Genomic DNA, 21,292 nt, shown 5'->3' with positions numbered 1-21,292 from the left:
TGGCGTTGATGGAGGAATCTGTTCTATTTTTTACGTTCAGCCCGCGGGTTGAACACAAAAACAGAACATTGTATAACCATCTTTAAATTGAATCTAAAGTAAATAGTGATAAGTGTACAACTGTTTTCTTGTACACCTTACGCATGAATAGTTGCACATGGAAAACACATGTACAGTGCAATAGGCAGCTGTGCATACAGGCAGGAATTATCCTATTGTTTCCTCTCCTAGAAGGACACATTCAAAAATGCACTCCAGCATGTTTTAAATGTAGCACATGACAAAATGCACGTAGACCGGCTTAAAGTGACCTTGTCATGTAAAACAACCACCCAAGAAAAGGCTGGTGCTCCACATACCTACAGTATCCTTCAACTGCCTGCTGCTGCACCTGAATCATAAGCTCTTTTGATTGTGCATTAATCTAAAAATTCCTGGTAGCATCAAAGCGTATTCACTCCATCCCACCTCCCGCATTCTCCCATCAGTATGATAGGATGCTTCATAACCCATTAGGAATGTGTGGGAGCAGAATGGCAGATTTTGTTAAGTTAGATCAGAATGGTGTGGGAAGTAGTTGTAGCTGGGGCAGAGGGAGGCAAGCTGTGGGTTGCTGCAGGTATGTTCTAGTAGTTTATAGCTGGTAGCAAACAACATTTATTTTTAAAGTGATGGAATGGCATTAATAACCCATACACTTTAACTATACTTTTGTAGCTGGGCCTGATAAAGGGCTTTTCGGTCACTTTTGCTTTCTCTCTCTATCTCTATCTCTATCTCAATATATCTCTATCTCTATTATAGCTAATTATAGCTAATTTGCCTACAAACGTCAGATGGTCATAATTATCTGGCCACTCAGTGTATATATATTATATATATAATGAGGATGGAAGGATTCTCAGAGCACTGTAGGATAGCTACAGCCTACATCAAGCATTTGAAATGTATCTTTAGTAGCCCTATTACATTGCTTACATTACTGTTAATAATATGTTATGTGCTAATTTTGGATCGTCATTAAAGGTGAACTATGGGGTCAGTGTTTTCCCCCATAGTTCTCCTTAGTGTAACGGGAGGACACAAATTAGCGTCCTCCCGGTACATGACCGGTGACAGTCTCATTGTCACAGGTCGGCTAGAACTATGAGGTGAGTGGAAATCACTCATCTCATAGTTCTCCTTTTAAAGACAAAATTAAAACACAAGAATAAAGACATTGTTTGGTAGAAGCCCCCTTATACATGCATTAAAACCCTCCAAAAAAATAAATAAATCCAGAGGTACTTTAAGGTGTCTTTAACCAAGTCACATGATTTGGCTATCCTCCTCCTCATTTCATAAGATGAAGACTAGGAGGAGGGATTGCTGCAGAGGCTCAATTTTGTAGAATGATGTAGGTAACACAAACACTTACATTGTTATTCACAAAAGGGTGAAGGGTTTGGAGAAGGCAGGAGAAGTGATGTTTTCCACATCTGCTATGTTGTCCTAGATTGTTCACTTCTCCTGCCTTCTCCAAACGCTTCACCCTTTTGTGAATAGCCCCCTTAGTCAATAGGAGGGATCCTCCTCTAGCACCCCAGAAGTGGCAGAATTGTTGCCATTGTTTTACAATAAAGTAGTAATGTAAAGAATAGGGCACGTTAATTAGAGGAAGGATTTCTAAGGATGAAAAAAAAATGTCTTGAGGTTGACTTTAAATGAAGTGTGAAATATCACTATATACGTGTGTTAATATATTAAGCATATACTGTAGTTTACTGTCACTTACATTCCTTTTTGTTAAATGCTCTAAAGCTGCTAGATAGAGGAACTGCTGCTGCTTGTGTTGCCCCCAGCACTAGAAAGGTTAATGTTTGTTCTTTCTCCTGTGTAGGTTTTTGCTGGTTCAACCAGCATGTGCCGAAGATGAAAAGCTCCTGGCAGATGTGATAAGTTTCCTAAACAAGATCCTAAGAGAACAAAGTAGAAGCTCAGATTCACAAGATCTCCAATGGATACTGGAGATGCTACTTAAACAAGTAAGAATAGTACCTTAGAGTGTTGCAATTGCCACTTCTGACAGATGATGCAGCATTAACATCCATGGCCAATAAAGATAATTTAGCTGTAAAGGGTATACATTTATTTTGTTCATCTGCCAAAGCAATTCTGGTGGGAGCACTGAATCTGTCTCTTGCAATGCTTCGGGTCTCAATAAAAAAAGCAAACACAGCAGCAGTAGTGACATTGTATGATAATCAGGGAACATTATTTGGTTGCTGGCACAATGAACTATTCATCCTGAGTATTTGTAATGGTTCTTTCCTACATTGCATTTATGTGCTAATGCAGTACAGGGAAATATGTGCCTTAGACACACAGCTATAGCTGTCTTCTTATTCTGCTATTCTGTTCTATATGCATGTGTGTTGGTATATAGAGATAGAGATATGAGAGAGAGAGAGAGAGAGAGAGAGAGAGAGAGAGAACGACCACTGAGAGGTGAAGTGAATAACATCATTAACTCATTACAATGGCACCTGGAAGTGGGTGGGATATGTTAGGCAGCAAGTGAACGTTTTGTCCCTGAAGTTATCAATGCTGTTGGAAGCAGAAAAATGGGCCAGCATAAGGATTTGAGCAACATTGAAAAGGGTCAAATTGTGATGGCTGGGAGACTGGGTCAGAGCAACTCCAGAACTGCAGCTCTTGTGGGATGTTCCTGGTCTGCAATGGTCAGGACCAATGAAGGAAAATTAGTAAACTGGCTGAGGGGTCATTGATGCATGTAGCCAGCGTTGGCTGGCCTGTGTAGTCCAATCCAATAGAAGAGCTATTGTAGCTCAAATTGCTGAAAAAGTTAATGCTGGTTCCAATAGAAAGGTGTCTGAACACACAGTGCATTTCAGTTTGTTGCATATGGGGCTGCATAGCCGCAGACCGGTCAGGGCACCCATGCTGACTCTTGTCCACCACCAAAAGCACCTACAATGGACACTTGAGCATCAGAACTGGTCCACTGAGCAATGGAAAAAGGTGGCCTGGTCGGATGAATCACATTTTCACACAAATTACAGCTTTATCTGAGGTTTTTATCAAGCTAAACCACAAAGCAATCGGCAGCTGCTGTGCTGTCTTCTTAGCTAGCCCAATGTGCTCTGGGAATTTGTCATACAATATATGCCTTGACCCAAAGCGCTATAATTAGCCTTCAATGCAAGGTAAGCTTTTGAAGTCTGCTATGTGTTGTAACACTGCTTGTTTTGTAGTTTCTTTTCATACATAGCCAATGTGAGGGACAGGGAATCAGAAGCTAAAACAGAATGCTTTCAAAATGACTATGGTAGCTGCCATTGCTGAATGGCTTCTCAAGGTGTATGCTACGTCATTGTATGCTAATCCTGGCTTCATTAACTTTAGAGTCTTTGATCCAGAATAAGTATGCAAATGTATGGTTTCCTGACACTTCACTGCCTGCATGTACAAATGTGGGAGAGGGGGCAAGCCAGCGCCAGGAATTGTAAATGTATGTGTAGCCACCATTCATTGCCTGCAATATACTTCTGGAGCCTATTCAGTATCAAAAGGTTTAAATCAATAATAGCTACTTTTTAAAGGGCTGATCTGCTACTACAATATTAGAGCCAATAGGACAGTTCAAATGCAATATAAATTGTTGTCTAACCAGCTAGATCCACTCCTAGTGTTGCAGCCGTACTCTGGGCTCTGCAACCTCCCCCCCGCCTTTCCCACAGAGCTCCCGTTGAAGGGCCCCCTCTTAATCCCTTGATATTTGTGCTCACTTCCTGTTTGGTCTCCAGGACAGGAAGTGAAGAAAAATGTACAGGGAACCCCCACACAGGTTCTAACCCTTCCCTAGCTTATTTAAAATTAGAAATGTTTTTGACACTTAAAGTTTTTAATTCTAGATGCATATCACCGAGGATGGAAGCTTCTAAAAATGCTTTTATCTAGGATCCCAGAGTTTAGCTTTAAAAGTAGAAAACAAAGTGGGTTATTTTGTGGTTTGGCCCACTGTTGGCAAACTTAGCAAGTATAAAAGTAAATTCCACTCACCTTATTGGACCTTTATTTAAAAATCTGTCTCTGATAGTAGCTGATCCCAACCCGGATTTTGCTTCTGACTTCATCAGAGATTCCCCAGTTCGTGTTCTGAGCTTGTTGGCTTAAGTTCAGAATGTGATTTATTTACTTGGGAGCAGTATAGAGGACATGCTCCCACTTTGGGCATGGTGACACAGGCACATTGCTCATCAGCGTGACTTTTTTTCCTTAACTTGTTTACCTTCCCAGTGAGAAAACTGTTATTTTATTTCCCAGCCCTGTTATGTTTTTACTGATGGTAGATCTAAATAGTGATGAATAGCTACATTGTAAGTGCCTTTATAATAGTGCAGCTGCAAACATTCAGCTGTTCCTTTCTAGATAACAGATATTGTTTTCCACAAAAAGGAAATAAAAACCCGAATTGCATGCTTCCTTGTTGTCTTATGCCCTATTGTTTTGCTTTATAGTAATTCATTGTCATTATGACTTGTTATTTGCTGATTCTTGGGGTTAAAAGAGAACTTGGTCTGGAAAACTACCAAAAACGTACAGATTACAATGAATTTATTAATGTGATCTGCAGCAGTACATACACCGTGAATGAAAAATAAAATCAGTCCTACGGTCTGTAGTTGTTGGACCAAGGTTTGATGCCTTATGCAATAAAACTAGCCACCACACACTATGTAATGTTCATAAGGCTTATGTAATATCCATAAGGCTTATGGATATTACATAGTATGTGTTGGCTAGTTTTATACTTTTTTTTTTTTTTTGCACGCTGTTTATAGGAAGGCATACACAGGCAATAAACTATTGACATTTTTTACTTAGGCTCTTGTCTGAAAAAAAACTCGACTCCCATACATATATTTTAGATACTGTACTAGGCAAAGGATTTGTTATGTGTAGCCACTTTTGTGATGTACAAGCACTTGTTGCACTGCACAGTTAGGCATGTGACACCACTATTTTCTGTTTCAGTATTGCAGTATTGCAGCTTCCTGTGTCACCAGCATGCTTGTTGGACAGTGAATTCACAATGCAATGATGCAGATTCCTTGTCTACTGAGCTGGCAGTTGAGGCAGGCGTATGCAAACCTGAAATAGTGGTATACTGGGTGGCTATGCAGCATGGGCGAGATGTGTGGTTGAAAAAAAAACCAAATACCTTTGTCAGATAAAACAATTCACATGTGTTTGATCTGCTTATCTATCCGTTTATCTGGAGCTCTTCTTTACTTTCCTCCGCTTATACAAAGACGACCTATGCCAGTCTCAATTAATGCATCAGCGAGTGGATCACCAGGATGAAAATTCTAATTTTGCTGTTGCTTTTCAGAGCCCAAGTCCACTACTAGATCTAATCATCCAGAAAGAGCAATCGGCCAAAAAGGACATGGATGATACACAAGCAGCTGTGAGGCAGCATCTGCAGAAAGAGCTGATGGTGTTTTTTAACACACTAATGCTCTGTTTAACTTCAGTTACTGATCGGTAAGTGCCAACTTGCATTTTAAGTCCAGATTTTGACTATGCTGGATAAATCACGTTGGGGTTTAAGGACATTTGACTTCTTCTGTTGATTTATGTACCATTAAGATTGGAACATTTTCTTTGCTTACTTGTTTGTTTTTATTCAAGCATTTAATGAAACACTGCTTTTTATGTCTAGATTAAGTGAACCTTAACTTTTTTTTTTTTTGTGTGTGTGTAAATTTAATGTTTCCAAACGTAATGTAAAAAAAAAAATTTTTTTTTTCAAAATTTTCTTTAATTTTTCCTAATTATAGTAAAAAATAAAAACCCCAGTGGTGATTAAATACCACCAAAATAAAGCTCTTTCTGTCCCCACAAAATGGTATAAAATTAATTTCAGTACAGCGTTGCATGACGGAATAAACTTCAGTCAAAGTACCACAGCGCTGAATACTGAAAAATGGCCTGGCCAGGAAGGGGGTCTAAACACCTGGTCTTGAAGTGGTTAAGCTTGAATATATAATGATGCTCCTATGTCCAAGTAAAAATTAATCTTAAAATCTGATCAACCAATTTTGGACTAATGAAAAATCCCATCTAAGCCCAGAGCTTTTAAAGGATAAATGCATTTAATAAAGGACTCAAAGTGTATCTCCAGCTAAAATGATGAACTTTTTTTTTTTTTTGCAAGGTTCAGACAAAATATACACAATGAGATGATGCTTCTGTTTCATAGTCTTACAGTATATAAATACATTACCTGATTGTCCTGCCGCTTAACAGGATATGATCCTATTTCCTGTACTAGACGAGCAACACTTTTCATTCTCTATGCAAATGACTGATACCCCGAGCATTGTCAGCACCCATAACCTGCACTTCTATTGTGTCTGGCTCTGACTTGTGTGGAGACATGTGTAATTTTTGTGTCTGCAGCTGACAGTGTGTCTGCAGGCTTCCTCTAGTATGCATTTGTGGTTTTGTGTCCAACACTAATAACATGTACAGGCTTTTTATATTGTGCATGCATGTTTGTTGTGTCTGCAGTGCCCTCTAGTGCGCATGCACTGTCATGATGTCAGACCACTCACAAATGTTGGCCTGCCACCTGCTAATATGTCAAAGTGTGTGCATGTGTGGTAAGGTGGTTGGGACTTTTGAACCCTCACACTCCTTCTCCATGACCTTCAGAATTTTTTCTTTATTTAAAAAAAATCTTATTGAATGGAATGAAGAGTTACGCTAACAAAGTTGTTGTACTTGTGTGTTCATTAAGCTACAGATCAGGTTGTTAAAGTATCTAGATATATGGTTCCATGACAAAGTCCGTTAACATAAGGTAGAAAGAGAAAATCCTCTTTCTTCACTGTTAGTTATAGTTGTGTGTGTATATGTATGTATATTTATATATATATATATATATACACACACGTGTGTATCTATATAAATAATAATCATTTTTTTGAAGAATAAATGTTAATGAAAGAAAATGCAATAAACAACACTTTAGGCGACCCTCTTTGTCTGTTTAAAAATCAAACACAGTAAAATCTATGGTGGATAAATATACTATCTTCCCTGGCATAAGAGGAGTATGTAGAGTGGAAAACAGATTTGCACCAGGATCTACATAGCCAGTATTCCTTGTATTGGGTGAGATGCCTCTCTTTTACACAATATATACCAGGATGATAATTAGCCAGACTAGGATATGTGTCAGGGCATGACCCAGGCACCTGGCACTCTAGAACACTATGTTGATTGTAGCAATGGAATGGCCCTGGAAAAATGCGAGTGTCCCTATGAAGTAGGAGTCAGGGTGTATAAAGGTGGCCTCCTGAGGAAACTGCAAAAAGTGGGATTCTCCACTTGCAGTGGTGCATACTCTTGTCTGGTGACATATGAAAGTTCTAGGCGTTGGAGTCTGTTTAACTTTGGTGAATGTTGCCCTTTGTTGTTGTCATCAGAGCTTTTCCCGTGCACTACAGCAAGCAGACTATTCACACATTTTTGCATCTCATGCGGTTCTCAAATGCTTTTTGTCAGGAAGGATGTTTACACTGCTTTCACCGGTTTGGCTTTGCCCTGAATCTTGCTCATCCTTCTCTCCAATGCAGCTGTAGGTTCACACATTTTTCAGCAATCCTGTCTGATAAAGGAGAGTTGATCTTTAGCAGTCCCCAAAATTAATCTTAAGTAGTTTAGGTGAGTCTCCACATTTGTAAACAGTGATCAGTCATTTTCTGACTGATCACTTATTCATGTTTTCTGACTTTTAGCTTATTCCACATCACTGTTCTCTGCACTCCACCTCACCCCTGAACTGTGGTTACCTGCACTGGCACCACCCACTGCCTTTGAAAAGTATGATTGTTCAGTGTACAGCGTGAATGTGATTCTTACCAGCATCCAGTTTATGGTGTTTTAGGTAAACTGATCAGCAATGCAGATTTTCTCACTCCTCTTGGTGTTGATGGCCACTGTCAGTTCGCTGCTGCTGAGTAATTATAGCGTTAGAAGCTTTTTTTTTTTAATCTCCCGTAGTCAGACTTTAACTTAAAGAGGTACCTTCCCCATATTTTTTAAATAACACAAACACACCTTTTAGAAATGTTTACTAATGACAATCTACAAACGGATACATCTAGATAATTGCTGGCTTTGTATTCTTTGCATACCTTATTTCTCTTTTCTACCCCATTCTTCTGACAGTGGTCATGTTAACTAAGGGCAGGCTACTAGCTCTCCCTTTACTTCTCGAAACTCTGACACGTGTGACTAGGACATGTGACAATGCACATCATCTCGGGAGGAAAATACCTTTCTCTGAGATCTCATGAGATTTTCCAGCAATGCTCTGCTGATGTAACCTTCCTAGGATGCAACGCTTTGGCACATTACATCATTTGTGCCAAAGTGGACCAGGAAGTGGATGAACTCTATTTGTAAGTAAATGAAAGCAAGTTTGTTTTAACTAATAAATGTAAGATGATTTGCAGAGCTGCATGCTGATGTGATTTTTAGTGAAAGGGGGTAAAGGTCCACTTTAATAAGTAGGCAGTGACTACTTTATAAAATTCTCAAGGTTAAAGGAGAACTATGTGGTTAGGGCTTTTCCCCATAATTCTCCTAAGGGTAACAGGAGGACACAAACTAGCGTCCTCCCATCACCCAAAGCTCAGTCACAGCTGGCTCTGCCTATCTAGAGGCAGAGCCAGCTGTACCCGCCCCCTCCCCTGTCTATTCCACCAGTCAGCACTGGAGGATCGGACAGGGCAGGGGGGGAATCCCTGCAGGGAGCCGTGAGTGACAGTCACGTCTCTCTGCACAGATAGATCGAGAAGTGAGCAAACGCCGGTATGTGTTCGCTCACTTCACGATCTACTGAGCCGACCTGTGACAGTTTCATTGTTGCAGGTCGGCTCAGATTATGAGGCTGAGTGATTTTCACTCGCCTCATAATTCTCCTTTTTAAATGATTGCACGTTCAGTTATTATTATATATATTTTTTAGTGAATTGTTGTAATTAAAATTATGTAGGTATGGCCCTCTCTAGATGTGATGCTGCCCTCTCAATTCTGTGGCGTCCCCCAAAACAGCTAAAGCAAAACCATGTTATTGTGTGTTGGAGCTTACTGTAGGCATGGGGTCTCAACATTCTATTGGGAGTATTGGCTAGTACATGTGAAGGGTGAGAGGTTTTGTATCTATGTGCTGACATTAAGAAATTCTGTACTTGCTTATCCAGTTTATGGATTTTTTGGAGGGGGCATTCTATTGCACAGGCTAGTAATATACAGTAGGAGGTATGTACTGACACCTTTTGGTTAAAGCTTTTCATGCCTGTGTTGGTTTATACTGTCTTTTTATTTATGGTTTTTAAATAGACGTCTTGCTCTTTTATCTTTTTTTTGCAGCTCGTTATAGACATGTTAATTATTTCATTTTTCACTAGACTGTTTTGTTTATAATCCAGACCATATTAAGTTATGTATAGAAATATGAAAGCCAAAAACTTTATTAGAAATAAAGAGCTAATTGTTGGTTATTACAGTGTGGAATAATTAATCCTCTTAGCGTTAATAGTTGAATGCATGCTGCTAAGGAGTCTAAGACATATCTGTTTCCGCTGAGCAATATTGGCTAACAGCAAATCTAATGATAAAATGGCTTTGCATGGATACCGGCTGTTCTCGTTTTCACTTCATTCTTAATGGGAATTTTTATGGTTGATGTGTTTTCTAATGGTAATTAACCTTTAATGAATGCGGTATCAAAAATTAAGTTCATCTATCCGCATAGAACCTAAAAGGTCCATTACCTTATTTTTTTAGCTTCCGCATTCACTTAGGGAGTTCAGAAACACAAAGAAGAGTGTAGCTTGTTCTTTTTGTGCCTTCAAAAGTCATTGTCCATTCTAGACTGTAACTACTTACAGTATGAATGAAACAAGTGGCACCTCCAATGTCAAGGAGAGGCAACATGTGAGTGCCATGAGGTTACACTTTGCCACCACTGATCACTTAAGCTGCTATTCACAATCCTCCGCACAGTACAGTGGTACTTAAATGTTTCTATTGTTAGCAAAATACGTATAAGCAATAACAAGAAGTTATATAAAGGTGCATGTCAGTTTATAGGTTGTAGGGTAAAACTGATATAAAAATATACTGCATTTTCAATGTAATATTAGACAACTGAATATTGCACCATGGTGACGTTATCACAGGAAATACTTTTTAACGACTTAAGCACCTCAAGAGTTAAGACTGAAAGAAATCTAAGCTGAGGAAAATGTGGGTCCACCATTGCTGACCTTTCTTAAAATGGCTTGCTAATTCTCTTAGGGGAATTTTATCAAAATTGGAGCAGTCAAAACCAGGAGCAGTTGTACATGGCAATCAATCAGCTTCTAATCTTTTATTTTGAAATCCTAACTGTAGGGCTGCAACTAACAATATTTTTCATAATCAAATAATTGGCCGATTTATTTTTTTGATCAGGTTTTAAAAAATTTGAATACCATCTAATAATTGCCCTTTTGCAGCCAGAATTTCTGATATCCAGTTACGACTTTGCTACGATCACAGATATAAAGAGCAGGTTATATATAGGCACACAGCTGTGTGGGTAACAGCAAAGACACCTACCCCTATCCTAGCAGAGAGGCTGCCCATCTAGATCCTCAGTGGACCGAAGCAGGCAGCAAAAGTCAAGTTAATGCTGGGCTTTGTTATAAGAAAGCCCAGTATGTTGTGCAAATACTGTATCAGAAAAGAACAATGTATTACGTGTTTTATTGTGAAAAAGGGATTTTATTTAAACAAAGTAAACATATCAAATACCAGTTAAAAAAATTATAAAATAAATTATAGTTTGCTTTAAATACCCTGTATATACAGTACAAAATAAATAGTTACTACAAACAGTGCAACCTCCCCTCCTTTATTTTAATTTTTTTTCCACATGTTAAATTTTCGAGACATATGCTTAGTTTTCTGTATTTCACAGATAACAATCCTCAACTATTTTCACATATAATATATAGATGGTTCTTGTATTTCCACTTCCACTTATGTTTCTAGCAGTTTGTCAATCTGCCAGAGCTATGATAGGTATGTGTTCGCTTTTTACCTCATCAGGATTCAGTCTTTAGCATGGATAGTTGCTGCTGCTTCCTGAATGCTTAGAAGCACTACTGTATTTTATAGTAGGATTGCTGATTACCCAAGGTGCTTGTTTAAGGACATCTCTGCTCTGTATAAGGCTGGGCACACACCTTACAACCATCGCAAGACTTTTGTCTTACGATGGTTGTAAGATAATTAAAAGAACGTACGATCTGCCTATCTTGGAAAGGCAGATCGTACTTGCGATGATTGCAAGCCCGCCCTGCTGAGGGGCGGGCTTCCGATGACCGCAATGCTGAACGTGCAGTGTGCGCTTGCGCACACCGGCCCGTGTGGCTTTTATCTTGCGAACATGCCACGAACCAGCCGTTAAAAGTCGTGTAACCTTACAGTAGCTCCCACGGGTCCCACACACCTTACGATAATCGTACGATCGCAAAATTTCCCACGATAATCGTACGATAATCGCGGGAAATCCCGCGATCGTACAAAAACTGAAAAAAGTGGTCGCATGACTTTTAACTTAGGAACATGTTCGAAAACCAGCCGAACATCGTACGATGTTCGGCTGGTTTGTGGCATGTTCGCAAGATAAAAGCTGCACGGGCCGGTGTGCGCAAGCGCACACTGCCCGTTCAGCATTGCGGTCATCAGAAGCCCAGTACGATCATCGCAAGTACGATCTGCCTGTCCAAGATGGGCAGATTGTACGTTCTTTTAATTACCTTACAACCATCGCAAGACAAAAGTCTTGCAATGGTTGTAAGGTGTGTGCCCAGCCTAAGACATTTACGTGACAGATGTCACACTTATTATGATCCAACACAGATCTGCTGCCAGGTATGAGTAGATTATGCTGTACTTTGTATCTGATGATTCTGAATTAGGTAGATTGGACAGGCTTGCAGTTGAATGGAAGCTGTACAACAGTGGCAGGAATGTAGAAAGGCTTTTGTGGAAATAGCATGATTAAGGGAAAAGGAAAATATGTAACTGTTAATTTCCTTGCTTGAGCTTCCTGACTATAAGCAGGCGTTTGATTACAGGCACATCTTTGGTTTAATGATACCTTAAAAAATAAGGCGAGGTGGAGAAGGGGACATACTGCCTTAGAAAAAAAAGTGCATGAAGAAAGGGATTTTTTTTTTTTTTACCATTTCAGAGCCTTAGATCATCTGAAACTGTGTAACACAGCTGACAACATGCCCATCTGTATGCAATATAGTTATAAATCTGATCTTCCATCTTTTTCTGTATGTATAGATAATGGTACAGAGCCATTGCTTTACTACCGTTATAGTATATTCTATCTGACTTAATTACCTTTGTTTTGTGTGATGTTTGAGTCAAAGATTGCAGGAGGTAAAAGAGTCTATCCAAGCTACAAAAAGAAGTCTCAGCTAGTTCTTACATAGGATGACAGCAAAGCAAGTAGCATTAACCTTCTTTTAAGGCAAGAAAAGCCATGTCAGCACCTTTTGCCGTGGTCAAACCCCTATAATTGTCATTTTTGCTAAACACCTTGCCTGGCTTATAAATCTGGAAGTAAATACAAAGTATGTGCCTCAGGAGTAAATATACTGAATAATTAACTAGATAAATTGACTGAGAACCTGAGTCAACAACACTATACAAAACTGGTAGCTGGCTGTTACTATTTGATTTCCAATTTAGATGACACTATCGGAGTGAGGTTCCCTTGCTTAGCTTTATCATTAACATCAAGGGGGTGGTCTGGAAACTGGCAGGAAAATATTGTCATTAAAATCCCTGATGATTGTGTGAAGACTTTGATTCAACTAGGAAGTGTCTGCTCAAATTTAATTTATCACTTATTGTTTTTGACAGGACTTATCAATTTAATAAATTGGAGGCTATAGGAAAATACAATACATGAATAATTATCTATAGAAGTTTGTCTGAACATAAGCTTAATGGTTGTCACCTGATCTGCTGTATGATTAATCCTAGCTACCAACTGTAGGATAATTGTCGAGCCTATCAGGATGGGTTAGCGGTGGTTGAGAAGGGGGTGTGAGGGAAAAAAAAATTTGAGCTCAGTTGGGCTTTAAATGTTATCAATGTAGTGATCGGTATGTTTACGAGTGCATTAGAGGAGACTCGCTGAGGTATCGGAAACAAAATGTACTGTTGAGTCAGATTTTCTTGATGTACAGTATGTCGTTGTGAATAGACTTTAGTGAATCTTCCCAGCACCTTTTTATTTTAATTTCCCTAACTCTAAATGTGGATAAGAATTTCTATATTTGCCAGGCACCATTTAACACTGTACTTTGATTGCCTATAAATCCTGCATTGTGTTTGGAACAAAAGAGTAAATTGTCAGTAGCGAAGGTCACGGGAAGAGGTCTTTACAAACCTGCAATTGTATCATACTAACAGAGGTTGTGTATTGACAAAAATGGAAGTTTTGCCAAGTGAGTAATTTGTTTTATAACAGGCATTACAATTTTGGCATCTGATTTGTTTGTTGCCAGGGAACAGGCTTGAATACTGATCTCTTCCGAGACCAATAAACAGAGACTTTTTTTTTCTTTTAACTATTTTTGTGTGTTTGGTTTGTGTAAAGTTTTGAATACCAATTAAAAATATATGATTGTGTGTTTAAAGAAAAAATAAAGAAGGAATATATTTAGCTTGGCATGGTAATTATTTACTTTTTTGGTGTCAAACCGTTCTTGAATGACAATTGTTCCTGCTTGTATAACTATAACTACTTGTCATGCTGATAAGAAAGAATGGGAATACCACTGTCTGTCCAATGTAAGCCCCATTCACATTTGATAATTTTGTCACCGGTATTTTTCATTTTTTCTTTTTTTCCCGAGGCGTGACAACACTCAATATAAAGAATCCCATTATTTGTTAAATGGGAGCACCTGAAAATGTGCGTTTTTGCTTAATTTTGCGCCTAACAATTGTTTCCTCCTCCTAGTAACGAGCTTTCCTTTAGCTAACATGAAAACACTCAAGCCTAACGCCAGAAAAAAACGTGCAAAGAAAAAAATGCTTCTAAATTGCCTAAAAACACTCATGCTCAAGTGTGAATAGGGTTTTTTGTGCAAGTTGCATTCAAATCCATCTGTTTGCAATCAAAACGATTCACTGGGATTGCTCAGGGAAGAGAAAACAGAAAATATTTGCTCTTTAGTTGTGTGAAACTCCTCGATAATGCAGTATCTTGGTAATGCAGAACCTTCTCCCAAGGCATCTCTAGCTAATACATGTGTTTTTAGTTGTGTGTTTAGTTAAATGTGTGGTTTTTGAGGAACACAATTTTTGCTGGGGGTGGGAAGGAGTTGGCATACATATGACACATGTAGTTAGCATCTGTCAAGTTTTTTTTAACTGATGTTTGCTGGTGAGATTCTCCCTACTTCCGTTCTGGGACACCAGAGTAAGAAATAAGGGGAATGAGTGTCCAAAGAAAGATGCAGCACTAATCTACAGGACTGAGTTCCAGTATTTTAGGTAATTCCACACAGAATATATTGGTGGGGGCAATTTTAATTATTATTATTATACAGGATTTATATAGTGCCAAAAGTTTGAGCTGTGCTTTACAAAAATAAATGGAGACAGTACAGTTATAATACGATGCAAGACAAGAGGGTTAGGAGGGCCTTGTTTTTTACAATCCAAAAGGGAGGAACAAGTGATACAAGTAACTGTGTGGGGATGAGTTGATGGAGGAGGTAAAAGTTCAGTTGTTGGTAGAGGCACAATAGGCTTCCCTGAACAGATGCATTTTCAGGGATTTCCTAATGTTAGACAGGGTAGAGAATAGCTTTAGATATTGGAGTAGAGAGTTCCAAAGGATGGGGGAGGCTCTGGAGCAGTCCTGGAGTATTTGGAGGAGGTGACAAGTAAATCAGAGAGCAGAAGGTCTTGCAGAAGGGCAAGCAAGAAGTCAGTGGAGTGGTTGGCAGAAAGGGGTGCAAACACTGAGTGCTTGATAAGTTGGATAAGTGTGTCAGCAGCATTCATTAAGAAAGAAAGAGGGATAGCCAGTGTATAGGCAGGCCATCAAGGATGGAGATAACAAAAGATTGAAATAGTATTTTGGTGGTGTCACTGGTTAAGAAGGCACATATTTTGAGGTGATATTACGGAGGTGAAGGTGGTAAGATTTTGACAGTGACACAGCATTGACTTTTTTAACCTATGTAACTATGAACCAGAGGTGTTGCTAGGATTGTGGAAGACCTGGGACACCTTGGAGCACTGCAGGGAGATGTGGTGGTGTGCATAGCGAATGGTAGGCGTGGCCACCTTGTGCAGGTAGTGGGAGGAGCTTAAACGGACAGAGTAACCATCTGATCCTACTGGCACTATTCACAGCACTCCTATGTCACAGTTCTCATATCCATCAATTTAAAAACAAACTTTTGAATAGAGTAGGCTAGGGTTTCATTGCTATCGGTGTTCTCTCTGGGTAGATTCATCCCAAACCACGTGTTCTGGTGGCATTTGCAAAAAAGACAGAAAGTAATGGGAAATCCAAAATATTGCATTTGCCACCAGAACTTAAGGTGAAGGTAAATTTACCAGTGGGGACATCTGCTCTGGTGACAACTGTCTCAGAGGAAAATTCCCCTTTCTAGAGATTTCCTTTTGCTGCTGCTGCTTCACAAGGAAAAAAAGTAAATGAAAATGATTTCAACAGGATACAGAAAGTGAAAATAAACTGACAGGCTTTAAAACACATCCTACTGCTACTGTGCCACAAGCAAGAATCCCACAGATGCATTTAAAAAAATGGCACAATCATTAAATAAATAAATACATAAAACTCTTCCATTACAAATTCTTTTTGCACACAGACTGTAGAGACAGAGTTGAGAGACTACATGGCAACCAGCAACTGATACGATTTTCAGGAGTATTTAATTACAATATAACAAACAGTGCAGTGGTCAGAAATTAGTAATGTACAACATAGTGTATATAGTAAAGAGGTCCAGAGTATATAAACTTCAGCTCAGCATACAAAGTGCAGTGGGCAGGAGTATTTAACATACAGCCCAATATTCAAAGTGCAGTGGCCATAAGTATGTAAAAATACAACAATAAGTGTTATATACCATACAGCACAGCATGCAAAGTATTGCGTTCGGAAGTCATTATATACTCCTGACTTCTGAACTCTGTACCTCCTACAGCAGAATCACCTCTCTCCCCTAACAAATAGCTCCTGTCAACAAGAACCCTCCCTACAGCAGTATCACCTTCACCTAGCAAAGTGCTCCTCCCTGCAAGAAACACTCCTCCACAGCAAAAATCACCCACTCCCAGCAAAGAGCTCCTCCCTACAAGAACCCCCCTAAAGGAGAGTGTGCAGCCTTTGGGGAATGCAGAGTAATAAATGACATTGGGTGCTCAACAGGAGACACAGGGCATGTGCTCTGGGTGCCCAACGCTAGCGATCCTCTGCTATGAACAGAATATCTACTATGAAAGTGGAACTCTAAGCGTACAAAAAAAGACTCATTTAATGCAGCTCTGTAATTATTAATAGATCTTAAATGGCTTTTTAAATGCAAGCAGTGCAAGTTTCTGAATTTGACCTGGTGTTAGCATCTTACAGCCCCTGAATAGCAGAGCTGGGGTGTTGGAGGAAGAAGCAACACAAGGAACACATCAGTTCAGGTGCTGATGAGATATATGCTAATAGGCAGAGAATATGATAACAGAGGGGGGAGGTCATTGCTGTCCAGTCAAAGACTGGGGCATGTATAAGATGACCTGGGCTCAGAGAAAATGGGTTGAATGATGCTGGCTATCGGACTAGGGACATCTAGCAGCAAAAAAGTACTGCAGGGAAAATCCATGGATTGAAGCTGAATATTGCAGCAAAAACTGGTTTTGTTTTTTAATCTTTTAATGGGCTATTCAATTATATCCTAACATGAACTAACATGAATGGATTAAATGATCTGTATGTAGCCCTGTACTATGGATCATTTAACCCATTCATGTTAGAGGATCATTGTAAATGTATTGTTGCAGGCACTCTATATGTACATGTACTATATACTACATATAGAATGCACTGAACAATAGATTTACAATTATCCTCTGCTAATATGAATGGGTTAAATGATCCGTAGTACATGATATGTAGCCCTGTACCCCCTTTTCCACTTACAGAGCTAGGTTATTGTTTTTTTTAAAAATAAATATTCATGTAATGTTATTGGTATCTATCTTCATTTTGTACATTTACCAGTAGCTGCCTCATTTCCCACCCTAGGCTTATACTCGAGTCAATATTTTTTCCCAGTTTTTTGTGGTAAAATTAGGTACCTCGGCTTATATTCGGGTCAGCTTATACTCGAGTATATACGGTATTTTGGGCTGGAGGTCTGCTTTAAATAATTAGCCCACCCCCTCATATGGTTTGTGCCCCACTTAAATAACAGTGGATGGTGAAAATTGATTCTGATAGAAAATACAACATATAGGGTTGGTTCATACACATTGGAGAAAGAAAAACATGTGAAGATGGTTTAACAAAGCAGGCACTCAGAAATACTTTATAATGTTTCCTTCTATTAGAAGATGAATTATGGTCAGCTATTGATGGCATATTTTTTAAAATCAGTTCTGATATAGTTTACCTTGGCAAATCTAACCCGCCTGTTTTCATTCTACAGCAATGAGTGTCCCAGTATAAATCATCTCATACACTTTTATTCTGACAGGAAGTGCATGGTTCTTGCCGGAACAGTCAGAACACAGCTAGCCCTGCACTTGCTTGATTGTTTGAAGGTGTCAGATGCTCCCCATTTCTATGGCCTTCCATCTTTATGCAGAACTCTGAGAGGCATGGTCCATGTCACATCACTGCCAGAATGGAGCTCACATTGCCCTATGACAGAGCCAGTCACCATCTGTGTGAAGTTACTGACCAACCTTCTTGAGGTAAGAGAGAATTGAAGACCAGATCACAGTTGTATGTACTTTTTGGGGATGACAGAGGAAATATTTTATTAGATAAGTATAAACAGGAGGACCTCTTACAACTGAAATTCCATTAGGAAATGGCTGGCTACCATATGGAGACTCCCATTTGTAGTAAATGCTGAAGAGAGAGAGAGGGCTCCTTCCCCTCTCTCATCAGCGATCCACGATCTGTCAGCGGGGAGAGAGAGAGGGCTCCTTCCCCTCTCACATCAGCGATCCCCAGTGAATTGAGGATGTCAGCGTCACTCAGGGCAGGGAGAGGGAGAGAGGGGAAGGAGCCTTCTCTCTCTCTTCATCATTTATCACGTATGGCCAATGCATATATGATGAATGTCACTGGGGATCCCTGCTGATCGGATGCATGCCAGTCTGCAGGGATACCCAGTGACATCATTCACCATATATGGACTTGCCGATTTCTCGTAAATGATGAAGAGAGAGGGATGGCTCTTTATCCCCTCTCTCTCTGCCCCTATGTTATGCTGACATCCTAATTACTGGGGATCGCTGATGAGAGAGGGGAAAGAGCACTGAATTAGCAGGGAGGCCAAGTCCGTTTTTTTCATACCATCTCTTGCAGCAGCCTTCTCACTTCAGACTCCGCCTCCCGATCACACATGCCAGCGTGCACGAGCTGGCATTTCACAGCTGTGCACGATGAGAGGAAGCGCGGCCACAGCAATGAGATGAGTTGAAAAAAAAGCCGTGGGCGGGCTGGATCAAATGTTAACGCCCCCTAAGAGAAACGGAGCTTGGAGCTGGGTTGAAGACGGCCATTTACTACAGGTTTTGAGGGTTTTATCTGTGATGTGCTGCGACTTTAGAAAAAAGGAACAATGCTACTACAATCAAGGTAAGGGGTATTTTTATTTGCCCTTAAGTCATAGTTCTCCTTTAAGCACCACTAGAGTCATGAGACCTGTGCTGGGTCACTGTGAGCAATATCTAGGGTGTCATAGACCTCACAGCTACCTGAGGAGGTGGGGATAAGGTCACCTCAGCCCAGACACCTCTAAACTGATACTTCGCTTACATGTGATTATGCTTATCTCTATTTCCTGCATAGTCCCAAATAGCGCTTATAACTGCTCTTATTTGTTAGTGTTGGATTGCCATATGTCCTTGGCCTGAACAAATTCCAGGCATCAGGGAGACAGAGCTCTTGGACCCAGGGACACTTGTATTCATTATAACAGAAAAAGCAAAGGGTCATAATGTTCCACTGATGATCTTTGAAGCATGTTTAGCTATTCCTTTTGCATAGTGTGTCAATTAAAGTGAATCTGTTGTCTAGCAATAGATCGGAGGTAGACCATCTCTGCACTCCAGCTGTGGTAAAACTACAAATTCAATCATGCCTCTGCCTCTTGGAGTCTGTCAGAATCGTGCAATTCTTTATGGCATTTGTAGTTTCACCACAGCTGGAGTGGCAAAGTCGCCTACCCCTGCAATAGATAGTAAAACTCACACTGGATAGTATACATCTTCATGTGTTAGATTGCTTTTCTTCTAACTCTCCTGTAGCCTCCATATCCTGGAGTGTGCTAATGTGCAAATGGCGACCTGCTACCTTGGATGACAACTCTTGCCTGTTTCCTGCAGTGTTTTTTTATTGTCATGGGTTGTGAACACAGGAGCTGAATATTTAAATACCCCAGCATTTAGGGGGGCATGGGACACTGTAGAAGAAAAGGAAATGTATGTGTTGTCCAGCTTGAGTGAGAGTTTAATTTGTTTGCTCTTGGCCACATGTTTTACATCTAGAACTGCCACAGCCAATTAAATAAATCCTATATAAGAAAAATGTAACCAGTTGTTTCAGGTTCATTTCATTATTTTTGTGTCCCATAGTGAGCACAGTTGTTCCCAACTGCAGAACCCAGTATCATTACTGTAAACGAGACTATACTGAAAAATATATAGTTCAGCTAAGTATATTGTGCGGTTTTACTTTATTCTATGAACACTCGTAAAAGTCAAGCTACCATGAAATTGTTTTTTCCTCTCTTATCAGATCATTTCATCGTTTTATGTGGAATGGGGAGGAAATGCTCTTTCCTATATGGGGAAAGGTGTCACGAAGAGCACAGTATTGTGCTTGCTTCACTTGTCCCATGAGATGACAGCTCAAGCCAAGAACACGGTAAGAGATGGAAATGGTGCTCTTTGTAAGCTGGAATATGTGGAAGAGACATCCATGTGATGCTAGTAACATAAATGTTACTTTCTTTCCATCTACTTTTAATGAGGTTTCCTTTAAGCTTTCTTTTTTCCTCTGGAAAGTTATCGTTTTCCTCCAAAATAAGATTTTCCTTTAAAAAAGGAAACCGCTGTCTGTCATGCCAAGAGCACAATTAAATATAAAAAATATATATTTATTTTCCCCAGTGCTAAAGAATGATGTTTGTTGACAACAATGGTTCAGTGACTTAGTTTACTCAAATATCTTCATCCTTTAAAATCTCTTTTCTACCTATCTGATTATGTGCAGATGGCTGTTTGAAACTGTATCTCCTTTGAGGCACTGAAGCAAAATACCAATTAATTCCTCCTTATGGCATACTTTGCTTTTTTTAATGTTTCACAGCTTTCTTTTGTTTCTCCCATCTTTGGCCTTTTTTTGTACTGCGTTATTATTTTGCTTGTTATGTAAAATATTGTTTATTTAATACGTGCTTTCTTGGTTATTTTAAGTTTATGAATGTAGCAGATGCAAGGCATCAGCTGAAGTACTGAACATACAGGTGATCTCATAATACAATACATTTCCTGGCAGTTACAGAAGCTTGTTTGTAAACTGCCAGCTTTATAACTATAGCAAATGACGTAGAGGCCCATTAAAGGCAATGTAAGTAAAAGGGCTCTTGTTGGCTATTCAAACCAGTCTGGTTCCAGTTGCTGTTTCACTGTTTAAAATGAGTACACACATCTGTCTGGATAATGTTTTTCAGACATAGGTTTCTGAATGATCAAAAGTTAAAGCCGAATGAATAGACTATGCAGTGGTGTGGAAAGTGTCTTCTTTTAAAGGCCCACACGTGTTGTCCCAGACTCTAGAAATATGGCAACTCATCACATCACATAATAAGAGAACATTTTAATATTAGGATTTCAGTGACCAAATGAAAAGACAATTATTCCC

The 21,292-nt window shown here is 39.5% G+C and overlaps 1 protein-coding gene across 1 annotated transcript in view; it reads left to right on the top strand.

The window, feature by feature from the left end:
- LOC108792405 (rotatin-like) overlaps window positions 1–21,292 on the top strand; it is a gene marked incomplete at its 3' end in the record, with an annotated part of 117,168 nt that overhangs the window by 79,754 nt on the left and 16,122 nt on the right. Inside the window, exons 27-30 of the mRNA XM_018563179.1 lie at window positions 1,880–2,024; window positions 5,396–5,550; window positions 17,889–18,108; window positions 20,165–20,293. Coding sequence (XP_018418681.1) covers window positions 1,880–2,024; window positions 5,396–5,550; window positions 17,889–18,108; window positions 20,165–20,293 — 649 coding nt within the window. The remainder of the gene's footprint in view (window positions 1–1,879; window positions 2,025–5,395; window positions 5,551–17,888; window positions 18,109–20,164; window positions 20,294–21,292) is intronic.

The sequence above is a fragment of the Nanorana parkeri genome, unplaced genomic scaffold (genome assembly GCF_000935625.1).
Source record: "Nanorana parkeri isolate BGI_ZX_2015 unplaced genomic scaffold, ASM93562v1 scaffold638, whole genome shotgun sequence".
NCBI lineage: Eukaryota > Metazoa > Chordata > Amphibia > Anura > Dicroglossidae > Nanorana > Nanorana parkeri.
The sequence above is the reverse complement of the archived record's forward strand: the minus strand, read 5'-3'. Positions and strand labels throughout refer to the sequence as shown.